General features: G+C 38.8%; 1 protein-coding gene across 2 annotated transcripts; it reads left to right on the top strand.

The window, feature by feature from the left end:
• Window positions 1–21165: 21165 nt before the first annotated feature.
• On the top strand, window positions 21166–25386 carry slc35c1 (solute carrier family 35 member C1). 2 transcript variants are annotated; one of them, XM_056383674.1, is made up of 3 exons: window positions 21166–21282; window positions 21997–22508; window positions 23646–25386. In XM_056383674.1, exons 2-3 carry the CDS (start codon window positions 22028–22030, stop codon window positions 24224–24226), a joined length of 1062 nt encoding a protein of 353 aa, XP_056239649.1. In that variant the 5' UTR covers window positions 21166–21282; window positions 21997–22027; the 3' UTR covers window positions 24227–25386. The 2 variants fall into 2 exon arrangements, with proteins under 2 accessions (XP_056239649.1, XP_056239640.1); XM_056383665.1 differs by lacking the exon at window positions 21166–21282 and having other exon boundaries at window positions 21596–22508.
• Window positions 25387–26896: the final 1510 nt, after the last annotated feature.

The raw sequence follows: 26896 nt of genomic DNA, 5'->3' as shown, positions 1-26896 counted from the left end.
TTGAAGCCTAAATATAAGGTAAAAAGCTAAAAGTTAGGCTGTAAAACAAAACAAAATATACCAAGGTCACATGACTTAAACCTCACCACCGCTAAGCTTTCAACTAGTGTTCTTTCCTCACAGTTAGTGACATTTTGCAAGAGGGGGTTGAAAAACACAACAAGGCTGTAAAGATGGACTGGTGACAAGATCGGTTTTCATGTTCAGTGTGTCTGATTTAGCCACTTGATAGCACCCGCCTTTTTTAAATCTATTTATTGATGTATATTATGTCATAGAATAAAACATGATAATGGCCTGAGCTTATGTTGTAGACATATGTAAATATCCATCCCAAAGCCTGTCAATATATTAATATTATTCACAGTAGGGTCCAAAAGTCTGGGATTTCTCTAATGAGGAATTAATAAGAAATGTTTTATGTTGATGTTGTTTTAATTAACATCTTCATATACCTAGAGGATATACATATGTGATAAGAATATATCCCCTTATGGGTAACATATTTGGCAACATCGCTCTCGATGTAGGGACATATGTGTGACATATTACATTTCTAACTAGAGATGCCAAAATGTAAACCTGCTTCCAGGTTTTTAGGACTCGCTCCTGCAGCACTCTCTAGAAGAGAGGATTAATCCCTGTTTGAAATTTACAGCAGGTCAGAGTTTCTCCACATTGCAGTAAACGATAAAAGAAAAATAAAAAGCTTTGTGGCAGCACTGATCAAACCAGACAGCATGCTCATATCCTCAGAAAGTCTTAATGCTGTAATAGTCTTTCTTTTTTTTTTTTGTCCTCTATAAGGGAGATGGGCTTGTTTCTGAATAATTTTAGAGTACACTGAAGAGGTGTCACATCTCACGTCAGAACAGACTGGTCGCTCATCTCACAATAACAAATGTTCACCACAGTACAAACTCAAGTGTCTCAACCCAGCAACAACCACCTACACCGCTGAATCTATAGAGAAAGACGGAAAAGGTGGATTGAAGAAAGAGGCCAGGTAAACCATAGTGTGATTTCCCATTGGGGTAGAAAAGGATAAACTCCATGGGATTTCTTGCTGCATTCTTTTATGTTGAGGTTTGCCCAGCAATCGACCCAGTGCCACACAACTTCCTCCCAAGAATGATTACCTGCTAAAAAAAGCAGACCTACTTACGTGCCACTTTTTCTACCTTTTATTTCCTTTCTTGTTTTGCTGTCGCATGTCCTTTTCAATGCTAATGGTACAGTTTTTTATTTTTATTTTTGAGTGTCGTGAAAAGGCTGATGAATTGCCCTCATCATATCTGTAGAAAAAAAGCAGAGATAATAGATTGACAGCTCGGATTGACAGCTCCCTTGACTGTCAAGGGCTTTTTACATATAAACCGTAAAATACATAAATATTTTGTGCATTCATTTACATTTTCATTTCAGCACAAACATCACCTTTTTCTTTTTCAGATCAGAATGGATGATGTATCCAGTAGGTACACCGGCGTATGCGTTAACAAGGTTTTCTATTTGATTTATTTTTCAGCAGCTCTCAGTCACCAGAGGACACCAGTAAAGGCCAAATTCACTCTGTGCTCTTTCCATTTAAAGGATCCTGGTAAGGGAAACCGGTGGGAAGTAATTATGAAAGATTGGACATGAAATTGTAAAGTGAAAGTGAAAAGTAGAAAATGACTGCTACACGTGCAGCACTAGGTCAACAAATCTGAGCGAAACGTTTGCTGAATGAGCAAAGCCTTTCGTCTAACACGCTGATTGGAAATGCTGCACAGTCAGCGTTCTCTCGGATTATTCTACCTAAAACGATTCTTTCAGCGGACAAAGGAGTTTATGGAAAAACATACAAGGAGGTTGTATTAACTCGCACAACTTGTGGGAGAAGCTATCTAATAAATGCAGCAGAGCAAATGGATAAATGGATCCTTTTTCCAAGGGAATTCGTTGCTACTGTAAGTACAGAGCCTCGCATAAACTGATCGGTTACATAAATATGATTTTAGTCACAACATAACTATATCCAAGGAGTAATATGGAATAATTGTTCCCTTTCTTATGCTGCTGGAAAGAAAAAAAACATCTGTAAAATTATGCAAAATGGATTATTTAAACTTTCAGAGTAATAGAAGTAATTTACTGAGCTGATCTTTGCTACATGGCCACGGTCAGTTTCCACTTAAAGGGTTTCGTTGGACAGGTGTGACCCTGATAACAGTTGTATCCTCTGCAACTGCTGCTGAGTGATATATGTACTTTCTGCACAGCAACCAAGCAGAGTGTGACAGATGGAAATGTAAGGAAAAAGGGGTTTGGAACAGCTTGCTGCCACACACTCACACTCTTACTCTCTCTCTCACACACACACACACACACACACACACACACACACACACACACACACTCACACAGCATGCTCTCCAGTCGGTAGGAAGTCCTGAAACTGTCTGCTGCTAGCCCATGAAATAAGCTGCTCCCACACTGTTCCACCATGTGCTTTAATTTTGGGCTTCAGTGGTCAGAACTTCATTCTGTGACCCGCTTTTTTTTTTTCTCCTCTGAACTTCAGAGGTGTGGTTTCTCCCAAACTCACTTTTCAAAGTAAAAGTGAAAATCTTGTTTATGCCTACTTCCTGATTGCTCAAGCGCCATGAGAGGAAAATGGTTAATTGCAGGTTGTTAATTGAAGGGGTGCCAAATACAATGATACACTAACACTTACATACTCATCAATAGAAGTTATATGGATGGGGCTTCCTGCAAGACGGGGTCAGTTTCCAGTGTGTAAGCCAAAAATCAAGATCAAAATAAATAGGTGTCTAACTGTCGTAGTGTGTGTTTATGAAGAGGTAGAGTTAGGATTACTGCATACTATATGAATGTATATGTAGTTATGGCATGTGACATGCTATAAGAGGATGTGTACATACACTATACATATGCAGCCCTGTTGTTATTTTACCAACCATTATAGAATAAGGTTTTTATATTTGTCAGATGTCCTGGTGTCATTCCAAATCATTTTCACTACAACAGGAAGAAATGTTAAGGGGTCTACAGCTGAACATTTTTACTGTCTAACATGTAGAGGAAGAAAATCATGTCCTACAGCTTTGTGTTTTTTTTTTAATTCATTACATACATTATATTTCATGGGCTATGGATGAGCTGCAGCTGGCAATAGATTGACTCCGCTCTGCTGGAATTTCTCCAAGAGCTCTGCATTGGTTCGGGGCCATATTTTGATGTGCCCTGTGCCTCGGCCTGCCAAGATTGTGTCATAAAAATATGCATAGTATGGGTGCTGTGTCTATGCATACTGCATGTTGAATATGAAGCCAGAACACACGCAGGGTGATATCAAGCGTGATTTTACAAGCTACTCAACTAGCACCGCCTCCCGCAGTAGCTTATTGACAACCCACTACGGTACACTGGCTCCATTTCACGTCCGATCGTAAATCATGAACTGCTGCCATCACAGTTCAGTTTATCACCAATCCTGCTAATGAAATCACTGAATAGCTGTGAGCTTTTATTCTGCAAATAGTTAGAACCACTTAGCACAAAGAGTATAAAACATACTGCAGAAATCTGCAAAAAATATCTGATAATAGTAATAGACCATGATGGTCGTGAACCCAATGATCTATAATGGTAAAGAGAAAATGTATTAATTCATATAGACTTATCACCTAAGGGAAAGAGGGAATTAAAGTTACTACAGTATGCTGGGTTCATTTTAACTGAAGTAATATACTGAGGAAAAGAGCTGGATGTTAAAGTATTCAATCTCAATGTATTCTCCTTATGAGTTATCATCACTCATACAGATAAAAGGAATGATCATTTTAGTTGATAAAAAAAGTAATTATTTAGCTCATTTACTGCAAATAACACTTTTAAACAATATATGATACATTTTTTACTTCTGAATGCTCTCTCTTTAGAAAGGATAAGATCTGGTGCGTTCAAGTGGAAAGCCGACATCGGAAACTTGGGAATTAGCAGCTGAACAAATTTAAATGTACGTAAGTTCTTCTAAAACATACAAAACGCACCTGTAAGCATGTATGGGTGCTGTGAAAAGGACCATGCATTTTCCAAAAAAAGAAAGTGGTATTATTAAGCAGTTGATAGCACCTGAATGCACCATTCCACCAACTTTTTGACTGGATTTCAATGACAAACACAAAACTTGTTTCTACATCTCCTCTGACGCTCAAAGACTAATGTTGGCAGAGACAGGTGAATGACTATTCCGTAATAAATAAGTGACTAAAGTGTTTGTGTATTTTTAGATGATAAAGTATGGTGTAATTTGTCCTACAGTTTCTTTTGCTCCAATGCACTTAAGGTCCTTACCACAATGACTAATTTATAAAATGTTGCTGCATTCACATGCTCCTCAGATGGTCGCATTTCCCAAGTCTGGAAGTCATTCTACCGACTTCAGTGTGTTCATTGGTCTTGTAAACATGACAATCACCACCACCTGCTCCCAGCAAGAAACTACCTTCAGTAGCAGAGAAAACTTTTCTAATAATTGTGTATTTGTGTTACCTATTATCGGAGTTACTGCTAATAAATAACCTCTCTGACTAATTTAGGTCTCTGTACGTGGACGGCAACTAACAGTTACAACCTAAGACCATATTAAAAATTAAATGTTAGCAAAAATATATATATTGAAATGCAAGATATGAATTTGCATTTTAATCAAAGGTTTCTCACTATTACCCAAACATTTACTTTCGTCCGCCATTTTTCTGCATATATGACGTCACAACTTGGCAAATTGCATACAAAATTTTTGGAAGACTTTCCCAGTTGTTCCGAGTTGATGGGGTGTTCACATGAATTTTCCCAGTCGGAAACTCATTTTTCCGGTTTAATCCGATACCACATGAATGCAGGGTAAGTTTAATGTGTCTGTTCCTTTTTATTTCTACACCAAGGCCAGGAAGTTAAATGCTTATGCATTTATTAGACAATGCAAAGTACTTAATACTTACTCCAGTCAAATTGGGAGGGAAAAAAAGAATACTATATTATTCTATATACAGTATTGTGAATGATATCACAGTTCTCCTGACATGCAAAATTCATTACAATCAATATGACAAAATTAATTGTAGATTTATGATAGTGTTCGCAGAGCTGCTGCTGGCTCTGGTTAAAATGAAATTAGTCCTACAGTCAGGAACCCCCTCCACCACCACCACCACCACCACCACCACCTTTCCACTCCTAGTCAAGAGCCCATTAGTAAACCTGTGACAGAGTCCATTCTGTTCCAGAAATATATGGCCCTTCACTGACCTTGTTTGATTACATCGCTGCTCGCCATTTCTCTTTTGTGTGTCCAAGACGGAACCTCCTTAGTCAAGTTACTTACCCAAGTATCAGCTGCAGGATTGATTTCTGGGTCTCTTTCACCATCATTAGCATTAAGTGTAAGAGACAAGTGACAAAACGGAAAAGAGAGAGGAAAAGGCATTTTCTGCCTCTGCTTTAACAGGACACTGAAGCAGACTTTTACTGCCTCACAGCACAGAATGACTGCAGTACAGCTGTGAGGAGCTGATACTGTTATTGATCAATACTGTACCCCCATGGCGCCATTTAAAAAAAAAAAAAAAAAAGAAGAAGAAAAAAAACCCTGGGTTAGTGTGACAGTTATCTGCTGTTCATTATGAATCACAGTGTGACTCAGATGTGAGGAGCCAAGATGAAAGCACCTCTTGAGCACAGCAAATAATTAAAAAAGAAAAAAAAAAGAAAAAAGATTTTAATTTGTGTTAGATCAGAAGACTAATCATGGCACAGAAATATATCCTGTGGTTTAATTACTTACAAGAAATGATTGATTGAGAAAATAGTTGTATTCATATTCATAAAATCTATATATGACTTCATTTTTCATATGTATTGATCTCCGAGCTTGAAGGGCCTTTATCCAGGCTTCACATACTTGGATACAAATCCATATTTTCTCTCCTAATTTCCTGCATCTGCACACATTTCAAACAGCTGAGAATCCAATGAGTTTAGTGTGACAAAGACGGTGAGGTGGGAGATGTGTCCACTAATCTCCTCTCTGTGGCACCTCCTGAATGGTGAAGTAGTGAAAAACAGGATGAAAGAGGAGGACGGTGATATTGCTTTCCGTGCTCAGTCATCAGTGTCACATTTCACCGAGCAACAAAAGAGGTCCCTGGCAGTTCACTTGAGCCAGCACCTCGGCTCTCTGTGCTCATCCATGATAACAAAGAACAGAGTAAACTGGCCATTTTGTCTGGGACAGGTGGCTGAGTGGAAAGTTTGATTTATCTAGTGCACATCTTTGTGCTCGACTTGATGCTGAAAGACGCAGACTCTGTTTACATCACCCTCGGATAGAACGGTTGTACTGTGCGGATGCCAGAGTCTATTCTTCAAGCTGTTATTTTGATGTTACATATCAAAGCTGGTCTCAGCTTCCACATTTCTACTGGAGTAACTCTCATATAATGATGGGAAACAGCTGTAGTTTCCAATCTTTCTTGATGGAGTTTGCCTAACCCTGAAGAATAATAATTATTATTATTATTATAATAATTAACATAATGGTAAGACTTTATTTGTATAGCACTTTTTAATAAAAGTAAAGTACTTTACATGAGTAAAATATAAGACATCCAAAAAAAATCTTAAGTAGAATGTAAATGAAACTAAAAAGACATCACACAGTAAAAGCTTCTTTATAAAAATGTGTCTTAAGAAGTGAGATCAAACGGCGAACTGTCTCTGAGTCTGATCATCTCTGGCAGGTTCTAAAGTTTAGAGGTGATGACAGCAAAGGGCCTGTCTCCTTCTCCTCCCGTCTCAGGGTCCGTCCACACTACTACTATTTCATTTTAAAATTAAAACGATCTCCGTCCAGACGACTGTGTTGGTTTCGTTTGAGAAAGGATCTCTGTCCAGACTATCGCACCTGAAAACACACAGATACATGACCCATCAGGTACAGTGGGAATGCACGAGCCGCAGTAAACAGGAAGTTTAAAATACTACAAACGAGGAACAGCAAAGGTAGCTGCACATTTTAAAATGCAGAATTAAATCTTTGCTAGTCCAACGCAACCCTGGAGTTAGTCTCAGTTTTAGGTGCTTGGAAAACTCTGGAGTAATGTGGACGGCAGGCGTAAACGTAGCAAAAGTGATGCATTTTAAAACTTAAACATATTAGTGTGGACGTAGCCTCGGACTGCATCCTGGCGTCCACATCACCTTAAAGAGTTTTCCTTGTGAGATATTAGCTGTTTTTAAAATATCTTCATACTGGCAGCCGGCTGTACTGCAGAAGAATGAACACACACCTCTGACCAGCTATACAGCAACAAATAATAATCATGCAAATATTTATACACCTTTCCAATTTACATGATTTAAATGAATACTGACTCTGCTGCAGGCTTGTGAATATTTAAAGGGGGGAAAAAAAAAAACAACAGGCTCTGTAATCATCTACTTTCCCAAATACAGTACAGGAAACAAACATAATCATCTGGTAAATGTTAGCTGCTAAAGCCAACACCCACTCACCCTTCAGGCTAAATTTAATATGAGAGCCTGAAACCTTTTTCTAATCAACATGAATAACTGAAGCAATTTTTGGACTTCAATAGCACACAGCCATGGAAACTTTGTAAAAAGGGTCATCCACTCACATTTTTGAGCTCCTGAAGTGATGACCTACCGCTGCAAATAGACAGATCCCAAAGACAAACAAACACTGCCATGTTTGCCCTGCAAGCTGTGCAGCTGTGATAATTCTCCTCTCTCAGCTTGTTATCCAAACAGGTGACAGCATATGCATACGTTACTAGTTTACGACTCTGAGTTGTATGGTTGATGCCAGTGTGATAGATTATTTATGGCCGCAGAGAAAATGTTCTACCTCCATTGAAGTCAGAGGTCAGCTGCAGGAAGCTAAGAGACCGCTTTGTGAATGATGGCTCCCTAACTGCAATAAACAGTTTAAATTAAGCATTTAAGCTGAGTTAAAAGCTGATATGTGAAAGCACACGTTCCAGGTAGATAAATGCAGTTGATTCTGCTGTTAACCTGAATGATTGTCCCTGTCACAATTTTCCACAATCATAAAATCTTGTTGCATGGCATTATAAACCTCTGTGCAGTGTATGATAAGCTTTCAAACTCATCAATCCCCCCCCACCCCCCAACGCATACTCTTCAGTTTTCAGTCTAAATGATGGTTAAAAAAAATATTCATGTTAGATCCATATGCTAATGTTAACATTTATCTAACTGCAGCGGAGAGGTGTGGGTGGGTAGAAAGACACAGCCAGCAATCTATCTTAAATATGTCTCATCAAGGAATCTAAATCAAACCAGTCTCACTTGCACTTACAATATTTGTGTCATTTTCTTTGCACAACTGTGAATGAGAATTATTATGTACCACTCCTCACAAAACAGAGGTTGAGAGCCATAAACTGTCTGGAGATCACGGTTCTATGAAGAGAGCTGGAAGCAGTGCAGCCAGTGAGCCTTTACTTATTACTCTTTGTATAATGAATTTTTAAATCATCAGTGTTTAATAATACACAATAAAGCTTTCCCAGAATGTAGAAGACCTATTTTTTTGTTATCATCTCCAGTAGAAGTCTGTGGGCGCTGCGTTAGCAACGTCACCCCCACCTTTGTGCTTCTCAAACACTCCTGGCTCCTTGTTGATCATTTGGCAATAAAAGGTAAACAAAAGCGATTAAATAATCAGCAACACTTCTCTCATGGTCCTCTTTCAGCAGGGATCATTTATCTGTAAAAATGTTGGAAGAAAAACCAAATCAAACTGCAAATAAGGTAATCTTTGATGAAGATGTAAATGTATAAGTAGGATGGCTCGATGTCTCGGCTGTGGGAGATGTGGGCTATTATGAGTTGATTGGAAGTGTAAAAATATAAAAGCAACATACAGTATATCGCACCAACTACACAAGCTCTATTTATAAAAAAAAAAAAAAAAAAAAAATACTCCAGTGGTGTTTGAGATATCAAACAATATGATTTGAATGAAGGACTGACAATATTTTGAACCAGATAAGTTGAAGAAAAGAAACGCAGATACAGTGTGTCTAACAGTCATCATGCGTCTACATCTTCAACAGTTCTTAAGTCCAGACTCATAAATCGCACCGCTGACTGCTCTGCCATCTTTATTTCCTTCATCCCACTCATCACTGATGTGCTGATGACGGCAGGGCAGATTGTTTTTTTGACCATCTCATCAATCAAATCCACAAAACGCCCAATGACACTTCATGAGTTTGCACATTAAAGGATATATGCACACACATTTGTGCAATATTAATGTGCAAGATGATTTACAAGTAGCAGGCGTGTTTGACACAGTGAGGTATTTTACAGATTTGTGCAAGGTGATTTTTATTAAGTCTGGCTTTTTATGCTTTTATTCTAGTTTCAGTGAGAGAGAGAGACAGGAAAGTTGAGGAGAGAGAGAGAGGGGTGAGGACATGCAGCAAAGTGCCGCTGGGTCGGATTCGAACCCGGGCCACTGCGATTAGGACCAAGCCTCAATGTCACGTGCTACGTTATCCCATTATAAAAGTAATTGTACCAGGCTTTCTTGTTTGTTAGAAATTTCATCTTGCCTTTATAATATCACGAGTTATTACTGATCATGCTACTGAAATTACCCCTGATTACAGACCGACACTTATAGTTTATTCTGGAAAAAAGACTTTGCAGCTGCCTTTTCACTGTCTAGTGTCTCTCTCACTCTCTGAAGTCAGGCAGACATCAATGAGCACACTTCAGGACATTATTTTCCAAGTGTGTGTGTGTGTGTGTGTGGTGGTGGTGGTGGGGGGGTGAGAACAATGAACTACACTTGACATGTTCAATGTAGCAAAAGAATGTCACTTAAACAGTATTCCTCCTCTTTGGGTTTGTAATAGTTTTTGGATATCACTGTAGTTCTTTTGCAGAAGTGCTCTTGAACCCTGGCAACCTGAAGAACACTTTTTATATAGCCTTTATTTCAAAATGACATCTAATCCATTCAGCTTGTTGCAAAGCTGCACGAATAAGAAGCAGCAGCAAAGTCAGCGGTGACCATTAGAAATGTTCTTTTTTTTTTTTTCTTTTTTTTTTATCCATGTTTGCAGTCTTCCTCTACGTATGGCACTGTCGGTCTGTTCAGTCTGAGATATCTCAATGATGGATTGCCATAAAATGTTGTAAAGAAATTCATAGTCTTTTTGTGCAGACATATAGTTTCCAGATCATTTAGTCCTTTAATGATCCTTATGCTTTTCATTTGGCATCAACATACATTTGTGGCTTTAAATAAAATGTCTTGACAACTGTTGCCATGAAATGTGGTACAGATATTCACGTTCCCCTCAGGGTGAGTTGTAATAACTTTGTTGATGTTTTTTTTTTTTTTATAACTAAATACACAAGGAGACACATAAAATATTTCCAATGCCAATAACTAAACTCCACAAATCAGCACATGCCAGTTTTACATAACAGGATGTAATATTTAAAGAAAAGTATGTAATGCCATTACAAGTATCACTTACTACCGGGGTCTATTTCACAGCTTACCCTCTGTCCCCTAAAAGCTCATTTTCATTGGAGCTTCCAACAAAAGTTCATATTTAAAAGCCTGTGAACCACGGCACATCAGAGGGAACAACCATATGGCTCAGATCAAAACCTCCCCTCGACTGAAAAGAAAACTCGGCTAATTAAACGCTTCCTGATTAATTCAGCAACTCTAATTAGATGAGAATTTATTCCACATCAATATTTCACTATGTCAGCAGAAACGCCGCCTGGGCCATGGGAGAATGGAGAATACTGCTTCTTTTATACCAACCTACCCCCACTGCCCAGTCTCACACACACACACACACACACACACACACACACACACACACACACACACACACACACACTGTCAATGTGAGTGTACACACACACACATACACGCTTGTTCCATTTATTTAATCATTTGTCTTTTTACAGTGATGAGTTATTTCCCCTGGTGACAGATTTTGAGGGATGGGTTGAAGCAAGAGATAAAAAGCTAAAAGTTGACCAAGTATTTAAAGCCCAAACATCACTGAGGAGCCTCTAAACTTATGATGAACGGCACCTGAATGACTGCCAACATGACATTAAGTACATTATGATTTATAAATTGACGTTATGAATCATCTAACATTTCCTTGGCTTACAAAATAATTATTCTTTTGAGGATGAAAAATTGCTATTTTGAATTAAACTGTTGACTTATTCATTTGATTTTTTTTCTAATATTCTATTCTATTGTGCAGGATGATGACTCTGTATAAAGGTTGTAACCCTACCGACTGATGTTCGGTTCATGTTGAACATTTTCTTTTTAACCCGGAGTTTATTTTTCTGAGACTTAACCTCTCAAAGCCCTAGGGATGCTGGGGGGGGTATATGCCTCGCCTAGACAGACATACCCAAAATAGATCAAGAATAGCTCCACAACTATCAGGTCCATTTGCGAGAGCTTGGTCACTATGAATAGGTAAGACCTTGGAGAATTTATTCCATGTGTCGGTAACATTCTGGCTGTTACTATAGCTGAATAAATTCACCAAAGGAAAATTTTAATTTTTTTTTTCCTCGCCTAGAATTTATTTTAAATTAGACAGTAGATAACACCATGATAACAATGGTCCCATGTGCTGGGATACCACTGATTTCATTCAGCAACTTCATGACTACAACTGTAACAGTGTAGGTAGAAATACCACAAAGCACACAAATTCTGCAAAGGTTTTAGTAGGGATGGGGCCAGGTGGACTCTCCATTTGGAAACTTGGATAGCCAAGGAACCCAGAGTGTGCCAAAGGGGTTTTTTACCTCTTGAAAGGAAATCTGGCTACAAAAAACTAATGATTTTCACTACAGGAGGCTATGTGCACACAAAACAACCCTTACCCACTTCATTTATTCTGTGCATCATCAGATTCTACCATTGTGCACAACCGTTGTGTGTAAAAAACAACTTAATTGTATAATTCTGTCTCCATTTTGCCCCTGAATCTCTTCCAGGGCATCTAAATTGCTATATTATGTTGATTCTACATCGTAGACATTGTAAAAGTGCAAAATAAACACAAAACATACTATTTACAGTTAAGTTCAAAATACAATAAAAGTCTTGAAATGGTAAAGAAACAATATTTGTTGCTTTTGATTAGAACCGCTTTGTGATTTGATGGAATATTCAGTCATGAACCCAAAATTTGACATGTGGACTGTAAAATGAGAAGTTTCCCGTGTTTGCTTCGGGGTTGACATGACCTGGTTAGCCCAGGCTACGCTATGATTGCTATCAATGGAAAGAGTAGCTTCTATAGTTTCATACGACACCCAGCACGGTCAGACAGAGCGAGCGGATTACATGTACCGTCGCGTTTCATTTCGACTGTCCGTTTATATTGATTAGGGGTCTTATTTTGAAACAGAAATATTGAAATTATTGCCAAACAAATATTATTTGGACTAAATACACTTGGACAGTTGTTTTGGTAGTGTTAAAGCCTCGTCTTTTAGAAGGATTAAAAAAAGAGACCACCACAGCATTTTATCAACTTTTTACAGGCAATTATGTATTGCACCGTTCTGCCTGACCCGGTACCGATCTCTGTTGGTACACCCTTAAGATCTCTGCTGATTCACCCTTGAAATGTTTGGTTGTACAGGAACCTGGCTTTGGAGAAAGGTGGCAATACAGAGGTTTGATAAAGAGAAAAAAAAAAAAACACTGACAAAAATCTATTTAATTCCTTAGCTGAGGCATTGTGTTTGTTACTGTTTGACATATGATACTTTCACTGCATGAAATGTTGTTTTGTCTGGTACATTTCAGGTTGGTTTTATGTTGTGATGGCTTGTCAACTAGAAAACGTAATTGGAGTCAGTTGTTTGGATTTTCCTGTAAGAACTGTGAAATCATATTTACAAGTTTAAGGAGTAAATTTTTCCTAATAAGTCTGGGTAGCTGCGCATGTCCCATCTTTTTCCACAACACAACAGTGATATGTATGTTTCATTGTATGGCATGGTGACTACAATTTTGCTGCAACCAAACCTTTAACATAACTGGCTTGCTTTCTGCCCACCACTCACTCGCTCCTCAATAGTCATAGATGTGGTTATCAAGGTCAACACTTAATAAACACAAACCTCCCAATATGGGACTTTATCCCAGACCACAAAAAGCTGAAGAGACCACAGGTGATGCCCTTCAGTTCCCCAAATAGACTGAAAAACACCATAAAAGTGAAAACCAACATTGCAACTTTGAAATGCTGTTTTATGCAGTGGAAAATCTCAATGGGCCTTTTTCTTTGGTTTAAAGAAGAGGAGTCACAGGGAAGCAGAAAAGTGATGAAAGGAAAAACAACAGATAAGATAAACAACTGAAAAGGGACCATTGAAAGAGAAAACACACATGAAGTGAGAAAGTGGCATTTTTTACTGCTACACAGGAGTCCTATTATTGATCAAGCACAAACCGCTCATTCACCCCACCGACAGCACATTCAAGGCTTGTGTGAGACCAATTTTAAACAAAGGAGATAATTAACCAAGCCCCGTGGGCAGCAGTGCAGGGGAGTAGAAACAAATGTGCAGTACACAACCACTTTAGCTTCATTAGCAGCGTTGTAACCAGTGAGTCACTCTGTGAGGTAGTCTGCTGATGACCTTTGTAGTGCGCTCGTGTGCATAATGTGCTGTATTCAGTTCCCAGGGATAAACTAGTTTAATTTAACTTAAGTTTAACTTAATTCAATAGAAATTATCAGCTGAACCCAGTGGCTGTATATAAAGATGTACTCCACTTCCTCCCACTGAAGACAAAATATCTGGTGATGACATTTGGAGCAAGGGTCTGCGCAGTGGTGATCAGGGAGTGGAGCCGCGGTATCGAGGTCCTGCCCATACACCCCCCCTCAAACCAATCACAAGTTGATCACAGCTGTCAATCATGACGTTACACTCCCATTTTATAACATCAAGTAACTACTTAAAACAGAACTCAACACTTGAACATACATCAGCATGATAAGAACAATTTAAAATGATTTTTTAGATTAGCCCATGTCTTCCACTAACATTATTACTAGTTTGAATGTAAATTTACTTCTAATCAACAGTGATTTCCTCCAAATCAGTCCAGTAAGGTAACATCTGTCAATTACTTTATGCAGTTTAAAATATATCACATCGTGTTGCAGTATAAATACAGACTCACTGTGCTGACTTTCAATAGCTGACCTGATCTGCAGAGGATAAATAGGAAAAGATAATAAATGGATGGAGTATATCAGTTAAAAAATATGTGCAATGTTTTGTGACACAAAGCTTTATTGTGGCATGGTGGCTCTGTTGTTAGTTCTGTCCCCTCATGGCACGGCAGAGGTTAAAGTTCAGGTTTACTTGTCGAGCTTCATTTTGGTCTCCGTGAGTCTGAGACCCCTGTTCCATTTAAGTGAATGGGGAAAATGGTTTGGACCCCACTGTACGAAGAAATGCAATAGCAGTTCTTTTAGAGGCTAATGAAAAAACAGCATCAAAAATGAAGGAAAGGATTGAGCAGAAGGGGAGCACAACTACTAAAAACATCAGAAAGAAAATAAAGGCTCTCAGGTAAAAACCCAACCAAGGCCTGTCTGTGTGGAGCTCCCATGCTCCCTGTTTGTTTCCTTCCACTGTAAATTGCCTTCAGGTGTTAATGTGTTGGTGCTGTCTGTGTTTTGTTGTTTGACTGCTGACCCATCTGGGGTGTTTCTCAGTCCCCCACTGCACTTTGGGACAGACACCTGCCCCCTCCCCATAGATGAGTAGGTGAGAGAATGGAGGGCTGGGAAGCTTTACTGAACAAAATGGCAGCACCATTGTCTTCGTGCTGCTCTTCAGTGTGACTGTCACTCCTCACAGACGGATGAGTCATCAGATTCGTCTTAGACTCTAATGGCAGCGGTTCGGAGTCTGGCAGCCTACTGAACAAAGCCAAACGTGTCAGTCTGACAGTGACAAATAGGGCATCTGCATATATACTGCAGCTGTATGTCATGTAGCCAAGCTAAGAGGACGATGGCCAGCGTATATTAAATAGTTACAGGGATTCTTATTAGCTCTGTCGTCCCATTTCATTCTGAGAGGATAGCTCATTTATGTTTTACTGTCTTAGGTCTTCAGGAGGATGTTGTCCTTTCTCGGCTCTGAAAGTCGTGCGAGGTTGGAATGTTTTATGTGCAATGATTGACGAAGACATGTCCTCTTATCGGGAATTGTTGCTATTAGCATTGCAGTAGGATATTTTAGCTTGTAGATGAATGATAAATATGTTGATACATTATGAGAAAGAGAAGGAAATCCAACCAACCTTTAGCCAGTATGATAATTAGTAAATTAAATAGCTTTGACAAATGGTGCCTACAAATGTTGATTGTCTGATGAGAAAATGGATGGGATTGCTCTTTTTTAAAAGCCTTGACGCTAACTAGCTAATCTAGCTAACCTAAACCATGAAAGGAGTAATAACTAAGAAGATTTTTACTAGTATTAAATGATTGTTTTAATCAATCATATAAACAATGCAAGACAAAGGCTTACGGAATAAAAGCAATAAAAACACCCCCAACCACATCCACACACAGAGCAAGAAATTACTAAGTCAGAAATAAAAACAATTAAAATCAGACAATAATAACAGCACCTGAGGAAACGCTGTCACAAATCTCATAAATTTGCATCGTGGAAAACACAGAAGACAGAAAACAAAGATAAAGACAGAATGAATAAGATAAAATAATGAAATGCCAAAACAGAGAAGAAGTACTGAAGTGAGGGGAACCAGAATTGAAAAATTTCAAATAGAAAAAATAACCAGAAATAAAAAAAAAAATTAAAAAAAGATGATAATTCTTACCATTAGAAAGACATTATGTGACTCAATATTCACGTCAATGAACGTTAAGCTGTTCATCATTTCATAATTTGAACTGAAAGGCGGATTTTAAAAATTCATAAAACATTTTTCTCCGAGACACATTTTTGGTTCGATTTAGAGAAACAGCGCTGTCTTCCTTGTGGGGATTTAGAGCTGAAAATAAAGATTTGTTCTGATTCAATAAAAAAAAAAATAGGTTGGTGAACAAGAAAAATGACGATTATGTTGCCACATTGCTGAGATTTCAACTTTAGTTTGTTTTCAAAGATAAAACATGGATCAGGTAGTTCTACAGTATAATCTCAATACAACATTAGCAGATCCCTCTTCAACCCATGGGATAAACACAGGCACAATGTAAGGAACATATTCTTAAGTAGGACCCGTGCTCTTTCTTGTCTCTACACAGTGAGAACGCAGAGGTTGTTACAACCACGGGAAGATCAAAGAGGTAAAAGCAGTATAGCGGGGAAACCAACCCTGCTCCACAAGGGAGGATTATATGTGTTTGAAATTAAGCTGCCCTGTGGACTGTACCACACAGCTCACCCTCACTGGCCCGGTATCTGCTCACCTTACTTGCAGTAAGATTCATCGTGAGCAGCAATTACCTATGGAGCAACACAACAGTGGCACCGGGTTAGCCATGCAGTGATACTAAAGGTGTAGTCACAAAAGCCTCATTTAATCATAGCGGTGTCATTAATAATAAAAAGCCATGGTTCTACTGAAAAGAGGTCTGTTGTCTCCGGTCTGGGAAAAAGCTGCTTCCTTGACTTTTCTTTTCACAGAGCCCATTAGCAATTAATCATTTATCAGCCAACTTTAACAAATAACAGAGTACAGCTTTTTGGCTGAGTTGAACACATTCCAGCGCTACATCCCCGAGTGAGTGAGTGACACAATTGGTCAGCCTAATTTCTCTACAGCTGATGACATTCTATCTGAGTTGGTATAATATTGGTAGTCATGTGTGCTCATATCTCAAAACAATAAGTAATCTTGCATGTTCTTGAGCAGATGGTATGTTCCAGTTTAGGTGAGGTTGAGAAGGTAAAATTTGCCAGGCACTGGTCTGTAGTCGGAGGAAAAAGGTGTGTTTGATTTAATTGGTTTCCCTCAGCTCCGAGTTGTGTGACGACCCTCTCGTTTTTTTCCCCCGATTTTTGAGCTGCACGACTCATTTTAGAGGCGGGCCCTTCGTTGGGCGTCGTTTGTCGTGCAGTGTACAGAGGGGAGCGACGGTTGGATGAATTTCCGACAAATTTTGGTCGGCTGACGCAGGCTCTCGCACAGTGGAAGCCGAGCCACGAGCTGATTCCGAAACGTCGGCGCCTTTTTTCTCACTGCGCCTGCACGAAATGGCAACCAGATCGTATGAAAATGCCATGGCAACACAACGCTGGACAGAAAACAACAGCACCCTAAGAACAGTAAAGGTAGCTGGCTTACCTCCAATTCTCTCTGTGAAATGGACAAGCCATACTGTCCACGTCTTCCAAGCCATATGGCTGGCGCCTCTTTTTAGATGTGTCGGCACACCGGACTGCGCCAATTATCAAGGCAGGGCGCTTCTTCTGCCTTTTTAGTATTGTTGCAAAAAACAAAGCCTGCCTCAGTGCTTTCAATCAAATCTTTATTGACAAAAATTGACGTTTTTACATGTACGTTGTGAGCACTCCGGTCGCGGCTGATCGCACCTTACAGTGTGAGCATATAAATCGTGAGCTTTGGCTTTACATCGCAGACGGTTTACTCGTGCAGTGTGAGTTGGAATTAAACAACACGATTTCTAAAATCGTGCAGTATATGCCCAGCTTAAGCAGGCCTCTCCCTGCAGGAACCTGATGGGTGGAGTTTGGTCGTCAGGAGGATTCAGCTCACCTGGACTGGCTGCACTTTATAAGCTGGTGGCAGTTAGCCAGTCTCTCTTGCCCCTGGTTTCCACTCTGTTTGGTTTTGTTGTATTTTGTTTGTCTTTAGACTGCTTTCTTTTTTAGTTCTATGAAATAAACTTGTTTTTAGCTAAAACTCGTGTGTGTGTGTGTGTGTGTGTGTGTGTGTGTGTGTGTGTGTGTGTGTGTGTGTGAGATCTTCCCTCCTTTGTCCAGCCTTGAGCCAGGTTGTGATAAATTAGGTGGTTCATCTGGGATAAAGTAGTTTAGTAAGATGAAGCTTAGTCTTTGTGGTAATTTGACTCACTTTGGTTTGTATTGTGTTACCTCCTGTGGCAATGGGGGTTTGCCAATTAGAATTTAGGCATTTGGTACTTTGGTATAGTTTCATCTGGGGGTTAGGGTTAATAATCTGGGAAGTATCACATATGATTGAAGTGTTTTTTTTTGGTTTTTTTTTCTTTTGGGGGGAGAGCATTATTCTAGTTGTTTTTGTCTCTGTTTTGGTTAAAGTTTGGTATGTGTTACTCCATTGTGCAGCTTGGTTACTGGAGTTTTTCCCCATTAGGTTTTAGTGCAGTCTAATCTACTGAAGCGGCAGTGAAGTGTGCCTGCACGTCTTGCATTGCTCATCATGTCTTCCAGACCTTTCTGGCGATAAACAACATCTACTGTATTGGCCTTCTCTCTACAGAGCGTTGTGATAGACATAAGCCATTCCTTCTGCTGTGACACTACAGTAAAATGCAATGAAGAGGTATTTAGATCAGGGCTTTTTTGTCATTTGGATTATCAAGTGGCCATCATCCTTCACAAATGTTTGTTGAATGAGGCCCTTGACATTTAACAGAAGGGTTGACAGAGAAGTCTGTAAATTATACCCCTGATGCCTACATCTACTATTCAGTATATGTGTGTTGGTATTTCACTTACTGTTCAGTAGCAAAAGCTTTATACTCAATCTACAGCATTAAAAGGTATTTAAAAAATGCATTCTCTTATAAAGGTGCTCTTTGCTTCTGTGATGGAAACAACATTATATGTATAATATATATGCAACACTGGTTAAACATAATACAAAAAAGTCATAACTCTTTAAATCATCAATCACAGATTAGTGTTTCACAATTAATGCTCATTATTTGGAAGAATTAACTGGAGGTATCAAAGATCACTTCCTGTGGTAAAAGGCAAAAGGTGCCATCTTGAGGGTATATGGAAAAATTACCACACAATGGGAAAAGCTTCATAGAGAGTCCCATTATTATGACAGCCTTGTTGTACAATACAATATATATATATATATATATATATATATATATATATATATATAAAACATCTGACAAAGTTGTATATAATAATATGCAGCTATGCCAAAGCAATTTCCCTGAACAATTTCTAAAGACTTGGCAAAGTTAAAGGAAGTCACACAACATGAAAAATAAGAGTTTTAGAAATGTTTAATATTCAGTGTAAAGTACAGTTCTCTCTCTTTTGACAATACAATTTAAGCATGAGATAGGTGTAGGGCTTCAGAGGAAAAGCATATTATGATATTGATATTTTCGTAATTTTTCATTCTAATTGCAATTTTTGAGATCCAGAATTAAGCACAAGCCTCTGGTGTCTGTGGTCTGTAAAATAACATATAACATAAGTATCCGTGAAACCTGTGCTGGATTTCATCCAATGTTGGTATTCTGCTCATTTTTATTTTATTTTCATTTTGAGATAACAACTGCTTTTCTTTCCTGTACACCTTCTGACATGAGTATCGCACTGAAATGTTGGGTGGAGATCTACTAATGGACAGAGCTTCGGCATTTCCATCATCTAAGATACCACCTGCAGCATCTTCCCTCAATTTCTGTGCTTGCTAATAAAGTGTGGAAATCTCTCCAGCTGGCGGAGGTCAGGGAGGCAAACTGTCTGGTGAATAGTAAACCCGGCTCCAGCACAGCATTTCTCCACTTCCAAGCCTGAGCAAAAGGGAATCTAATGAGGGGTCAGACACCTCCTGATGGATGTGTTGTACAGTCTGAGTTAGGCTGCACAAATACTGCCTCTGTTCTTGCAGGAAGACGGGAGTTTTGTGTGCACTGTATATTCAAGGAAGTTTGAAGAGATCCAAGGAATGGTATTATAGACAAAGGTTTAGATTTAAGTAGCCACATTTTGACCATATTGTAGATGATCAAGGGTTACTGTTCTGAGGCAAGTGAAAAGTCCAACCCAGTAGTCTAAATGAGAAAAGACTGATTTATGAATTAAGATGTTTTGGGTTGTTTGTTCTTTGTGTACTATTTCACTCTATATATTGCTTCTTTTTACTATTAAATAAAAAACCTAATCCTACTAATCATGACTATGCAACTACATAATGTGTTTGCACAAGTCATGTGTCAGTCTGACTTGATAATCTGCAGCCTGCCACGTAATCAACATTCATGATTATTTTCTGCCACCTGCTGTCTTGAGGCTGTAGTGCAGCAGTAATGTATCAGAACCATAAATGCCTGCTGCTGCCTATGTCCAATAGTGGGAAAAATGACAGTACATAGTGAAAACAATGAGAAATCGGTTTTAATAATTATTATCATTGTTGTTTTTGGTGGTTGTTGTTGTTATTTAAAATAGGATACATATAGTTTTTACTTTTTTAGTTGGATACTAACACCGGTTTTTGAGAGAGGGAGATTGGTGACTTGGAGATTTATTTTTAATTAAATAAATTGAAACTTGGATTATGCCTTATTTATGTGCTACGTTTTTTTTTTCAAAGAAATGTATATCCAGGGGTTATATGTATATGGCTTCATGGTTATTGCAGGCATTTAATACTGAACTGTAAATGTATCAGCAAATACAGTGGAGGTCTTGACTAAAATAACTTTTACAAACAAAATAAAGTTACAGACTACATTGGTTTTAATTCTGAAAACCATCCTGAGTGTTCCTGTAAAATTGGCATGACAACCACACTTAAAGGCTTCAAGCAGTGATTCCCATTGTAAAACCTCATAAAGAAGCTGTCGTAATTCTTGTTGTCAGTTCTTTATCGATTCTCCTGTTGTTTTGATGTAAGTAAAGGCATTACTCTTTGCTCTTTACTTTTCTTCGACTGTGAGTTTTAAAAAGAGTTTCTGGATTTTTCTGATCAGGTGTACATATCTATCCTGGGCAGTGTCTTCTGGCAAGGCAGGGCAAAGGTGTCTATCAGGAAATTCTGGTCATGCAAAACCCAACTGTGCCGTTCCCTCTTGGGAGTGGTAGAAACATTAAAAAGATACTTCCTCATTGACTAGCTCTCCATGCTAGACTCAAATACAGAGCGATCTCGGACAAATTAAGGTATGAAAACCTTTTCCTTTTTTTTTACATACAATACATCATATACCCAATCAAAAAAAATGTGGGCTAATAAACCTTTTGGCAGGTGAGTTAACATTAAAATCGAAAGGCTTAGTTACCAGATGAAAGGATAAATGCAACATATAAACTGTAGCGCAAAATGTAGCTACTTCAAGCTGAAACAAATAAATACATTAACTAGTTTGAATAATGAAAGCTCCTAAGTTTGGTTTTTTTTTTTTTTTTTTTTTTGAAAGAATGGGAATGGTCACCGACTCACATTTATTCAAGGACTCTGTCTCTTTAAATAAAATAAAAAATGTTTCACTCCAGGAAGTAGTCACGCTCTAGGATTCTTCTGGTTTGGGCGCCTGCCTTCAAAATAAATGTTTGAATGTTTGTGTTGTCGGAGAAATAGACAATTAGCAGCAACAACTTGAACAACTGTTCCCATTGAATATATTCCAAAAGTGAGGGATTTAATTTTTCTGTGAAATGACTGTATTCCTTAAAATCGGGCATAGATTTGTGGAGAAGGCGCTTTTATTCTGAAGAAATCAGACCGGAAAACTTTTTGTTGTAGCCGCTGGCCCAACACAACAGTCATGTTTGCAACGTATAGTTAGCAACGCTACGCTGTAGCTACATTTTTAGCTGCTGTAAATGATTCACTTTTTACCCAGGTTGTTCTTCTTTCTCTATAATCATGAACAGGACGCACCTGAAGCGGTTCACTATCTTGAGGATGGCTCTGTCCGGCTCGGAAACGATGGACCAGGACGAACAAGGAGAGACTTTCTTATTCCGGGCTTGCAGAATAGCGGCTGTGGTTGCACTGTACTGGTTTATTTCAATAACAATGGTGTTCCTTAATAATTATCTGCTGGACAACCGAGACTTGGACGCGCCACTGTTCGTCACTTTTTATCAGTGCGTGGTGACGGTTGGTCTGTGCTGGGTCATGCAGCTGCTGTCCAAGTTGTGCCCGGGGCTCATCGACTTCCCGTCGGTCAGATTCGACTTGAAGACGTCACGGGAGGTCCTGCCGCTGTCCATCGTGTTCATCGGCATGATCACCTTCAACAACCTGTGCCTGAAATACGTCGGAGTGGCTTTTTACACTATCGGCCGTTCACTCAGCACAGTTTTCAATGTGCTGCTGTCGTATGTCATCCTGAAACAAACCACATCTTACCAAGCCTTACTGTGCTGTGGGATCATACTTGGTAGGCCAACCTTCTTCTTTCCTGAATAGAGACAGTTAACGCAGTATTTTTCTCGATTAGATAAATAATAAATGATTTGTCAACCTTTGCACGTGATTAATAGTCTTGATGAATGCAGCACAAAGTACGTTACAATAAAGGAATTGCATGCACCAGGTGCATCACATGAAAGGACATAAAACGAGTAGAAAAACATCAAAATCATTCATATAAAATGAGAAGGAAATGATTAGGAAAGACAAACCAAAATCCATTAACTGTTTGTAAAATGTTGTGGAAATTATTCATTATGTGTGAATAATACTGCATAAAATTGTCTGATGTATACATTATATTAACCATTTCAATTTTAATAGCATTCAACTTAACAATAGTTGATATGTACAATACCAGTCAAACGTTTGGACACAATGGAAAAGTGTATCCAAACTTTTTACTGGTACTGTATGTTTAGGGCTGAAAAATGAATTGAAATCTTATTGAAATCGCAATTTGGCCAAATGACACATTGAATATCACAGGAGCTGCAAATTATTTTTGATATAGGTAAAATGTGTCACAACAGAACATAAATTAAGCGTTGTGATGCTACAGAGATGCCACCGGTTGCAAATCATATTCTCCAAAATATTAAATAAACAAAATTAAATATTAAAATTACCATTCCCACGTAATTGTCTCGTATCACAATCACCGAAATATGATGTTTCTTTATTTTGCAGATCGTTCAGCAATTAGTGCTGAAAAGATCTGTCACCGAATAACATTATTTAGTCATTTATCAAGCAGACATCGCAAACTTTCATTAGTTTCTGCTGTTATGTTTTATTTCATTGTAAATACCCAATTTGTGATGATATATATCCAATGTAAAAAAAAAAAAATTTTTTTGTTTTTTCAGGATAGAACAGTCGTCTCTGGGAATGTGGGAATTTTTACTTTTCACTATTTTCTGACACAAACTTGTCATTTAATTCACTTTGTAGTACTAATTTTAATCACAATTTCAGTTCTTGTCTATAAAGTGTATAAGTCCAAGAAATATAAGTTATTCACTTAAATGACTTTTTAAAAAGAAATATTGGTAAGAAAACTGTCCTGTGATGTCACAGACCTGTATGTTTCCTTGTTTCTCAGGTGGATTCTGGCTTGGCGTGGACCAGGAAGGCATGGCGGGGTCCCTGTCCTGGTCAGGCGTCTTTTTCGGGGTACTTGCCAGCGCTTGTGTTTCTCTCAATGCCATCTTCACCAAGAAGGTGATGCCAGCAGTGGACGGAAACATCTGGAAACTGTCCTATTACAACAACATTAATGCCTGCGTCCTCTTCCTGCCGCTCATTGTCGTGTTTGGAGAGGTGGGTCGCATCGCCAGCTTCAGCCGCTTCACTGACCTCGGGTTTTGGGGTATGATGACACTCGGAGGAGTGTTTGGTTTCGCCATCGGTTACGTCACAGGTCTCCAGATCAAGTACACTAGTCCTCTCACACACAACGTCTCAGGGACGGCAAAGGCCTGCGCGCAGACTGTTATTGCAGTGGTGTACAACTCCTCCAGTAAAAGCCTGCTGTGGTGGACCAGTAACATGATGGTTCTCGGCGGCTCGTCAGCCTACACTTGGGTTAAAAGTCTAGAAATGAAGAAGACTCCCCTCAAAGACTCTCAGGACTCGGCCAAGGAAAAACTGCTTTCAGGGGAGAAAAGCGGTTTGGGAGTATAGCCATTGTGCAGCGTAACAATAGGCTAAGAAACCTGTAGCCTTTAACCATGTGGTGTGAGAAGTAGCGGTTTTAGTAGTACATGCACGGAATCAGTGATTTGGGTTGGGTTTAATAGTCTTGTGGGTTTTATACAGTTTGACTTGAGGTATGAAGGCATTTGTATGTATATATATTTAAAGCTTCATATTCATTTGAGGCATTTTTAAAATTATTTTTAAATTATATTACAGAGAAATATAATAATGTGTCTTTTATGCTCTAGTCTACAGATGAAGGAATAAAGGAAGTTTTTATTCACAGGGAGGGAAGAAGCATTTACTCAGTTTGAGGGTTATTGGCATCATGGCATCAAAAGCTTATATTTAGCTTTTCTATATCTATTGTTTAATTCTGATCATGATATTTTTCTTAGAAGGGGTGTCGGACATGCAAATTGCTGCCATTTTTTTATGAAATGTCACGATCGCGACAGACAGTGGGACCAACGTAGGCTTTAACCTCCAAAGAAAACACTTCCTCAGCATTTTGAACTGTTGTGCATCATTTGCTACAGCACACTATGTTTCTGAGCTGAGTAAAACTCTGCAAACATAGGCGTTGGTGACTATTGTGTTTCTTTGCAGAGGTGTCAGCTGTGGGATCATGTGTGAACATTAAACAGCTCTCTGAAGTCTAATGTTTGATATGAAGGCAGACGAACAAACAATGTGAACGTGGTTAATAGAATTATGACCGTCATTATTCAGAGCACAGAGGAAGGTGAATATTCTCAGACCTGCTGAAATAAATACAAGCTGTATCAACCAAATGAATAGACAACACAGATAAAGGTTACTGAATGTAAATCACCCGATCATCAGGTCACCAGTAGCACCAGGAGCAAAGTAAATAGTTGAGAATGGTTTTGAATAATGTATCTACCGAGAAACTGCAATTATTAGTCTTTAAAAAATAAGAAATATCATTGCCCCTTGATATGTTTGAAACTGAATTACACTGAGGAGTTTTACTTTTTACGACAAAATAAATTTTATGATAAAACCCATTTCTCTCTGTGTCTCTACTCAGTCATTTTGATTTTCTTCTCAAATTTTATTTTAATTTCTCCTTCGTTGAACTGTTTATAGAAATAAAATAAAAATGCACCATGTGCTTATTATTTTTGTCCCAACTTTGAATTGCTTGCTTTGGGCAAACTAACTGTTGATGAGATGCAACAACAGACGGGATTTTTCTACATATTTACATTTGAGGATTAACAATTTAATTTCTTTCTTTTTTTTCATTTTAATTTTCAGCTCGTGCTAAATTCTAGCTGGTCGTTGTAGCCTGCCGGGTTTGGAGTAATTCAGTTGTCTGCTGGCAAAGGCAATCAAAGCTTACTTCATGGAACTGCTGCAAAGCTTAATCCGTCTTCATTCGTTCTACGTCTGGGGTCTCGTTTGAGGTGATATGTTTCAGTGAGAGGGCCCCTGGATGTGTCTCTATTGTCTTGAGTTGGGGAAGGTCAGTGGATGTGGGAGCAGGGTTGGATGAGAGCCTATGGCCTCCAAATGGAATATTCCTCTGAGCAACTGGGGGGCTAAAAATAACCCGACAGAGCACCATGGGTAATTACATGAACCAAAAAACACTGGTCTCTGATGTCGAGAACTCATTTCAACAGTGAGTTTGGACCTGTGACACAAATGAGAGTTTTATAACTGTGTCATAGTGTGGAATACGTAATCCCCACCCCCACCCCCACCCCACCGCACCCTTCATCTTTCCCTCTCATGTCTGGTTGGGTCAGGTTCAACATGAGAGAAGGAAGCAAAATCTTCAGCAGTGATTGACGGTTCAAAGGCTGCGAGCATCAAAAGTAGTCACTCATGTTTCTTTATACATGTCAGCTCAAAGTGGTGGTCAAAATGTGGTTGGCACTGTGTCGATGGGAGACTTAATTACCACTGGGGTGTTTTCAGTTATGAATCATGACGACTGTTTTTTTTGCTGTCTGTAGAAACATATTCCCACCATGCAATATATTTAACCCCTTACACTGTTTTATACAGTTTAATACCCATAGCCTCATGATGAAATGCACCTTAAACCTGCATTCATTGATTTTCTTTTTTTCTTTTTGAACACTTGAGGGCAGCAAAGATGACCCTGACCTAATATCGCCTCACAAATTCGATATGGCAAACATGGTAGCAAACTGATTTATACGGAGCAGCGTTAGGATTCATTTGGAGTGGTATTTTTGGCCAATATTCACTCTCCTTCTAGCTCTGTTTTTGACTCCACCAACTCCTCCGTCTGTCACTTGGTGATGGGCAGAAAGGAAACTACGAGTCTTTCACTGAAAATATGAAAATCACCCTGATGAGATCAATGAGATTGAACCAAAAGAGGGAAGTTGCAAGCTATAAATAAAAATATTGAGCTGAATGACAGTAATAAGCTGTGTGGAGCTGGGGTGGGGGGTTACTACAAGTGATCTCTTTCACAGTTCACCAGTGCATTACTGTAGGTTTTTATCCAAGACTACAACCACACATTCTAGCATGGTGGTAAAGTGAAAAAGGTTCTTCAGATCACTAGGTCCGGGGTACCCCAGGGGTCCTTGATTGGTTTCCTGGGGGTCTCCAGCAAAAAAGGGGAATAATTTTATTTTCACTGTCATT

This window comes from Seriola aureovittata, chromosome 1 (assembly GCF_021018895.1).
Source record: "Seriola aureovittata isolate HTS-2021-v1 ecotype China chromosome 1, ASM2101889v1, whole genome shotgun sequence".
Lineage (NCBI taxonomy): Eukaryota > Metazoa > Chordata > Actinopteri > Carangiformes > Carangidae > Seriola > Seriola aureovittata.
This window is presented reverse-complemented; position numbering and strand designations above follow the sequence as displayed.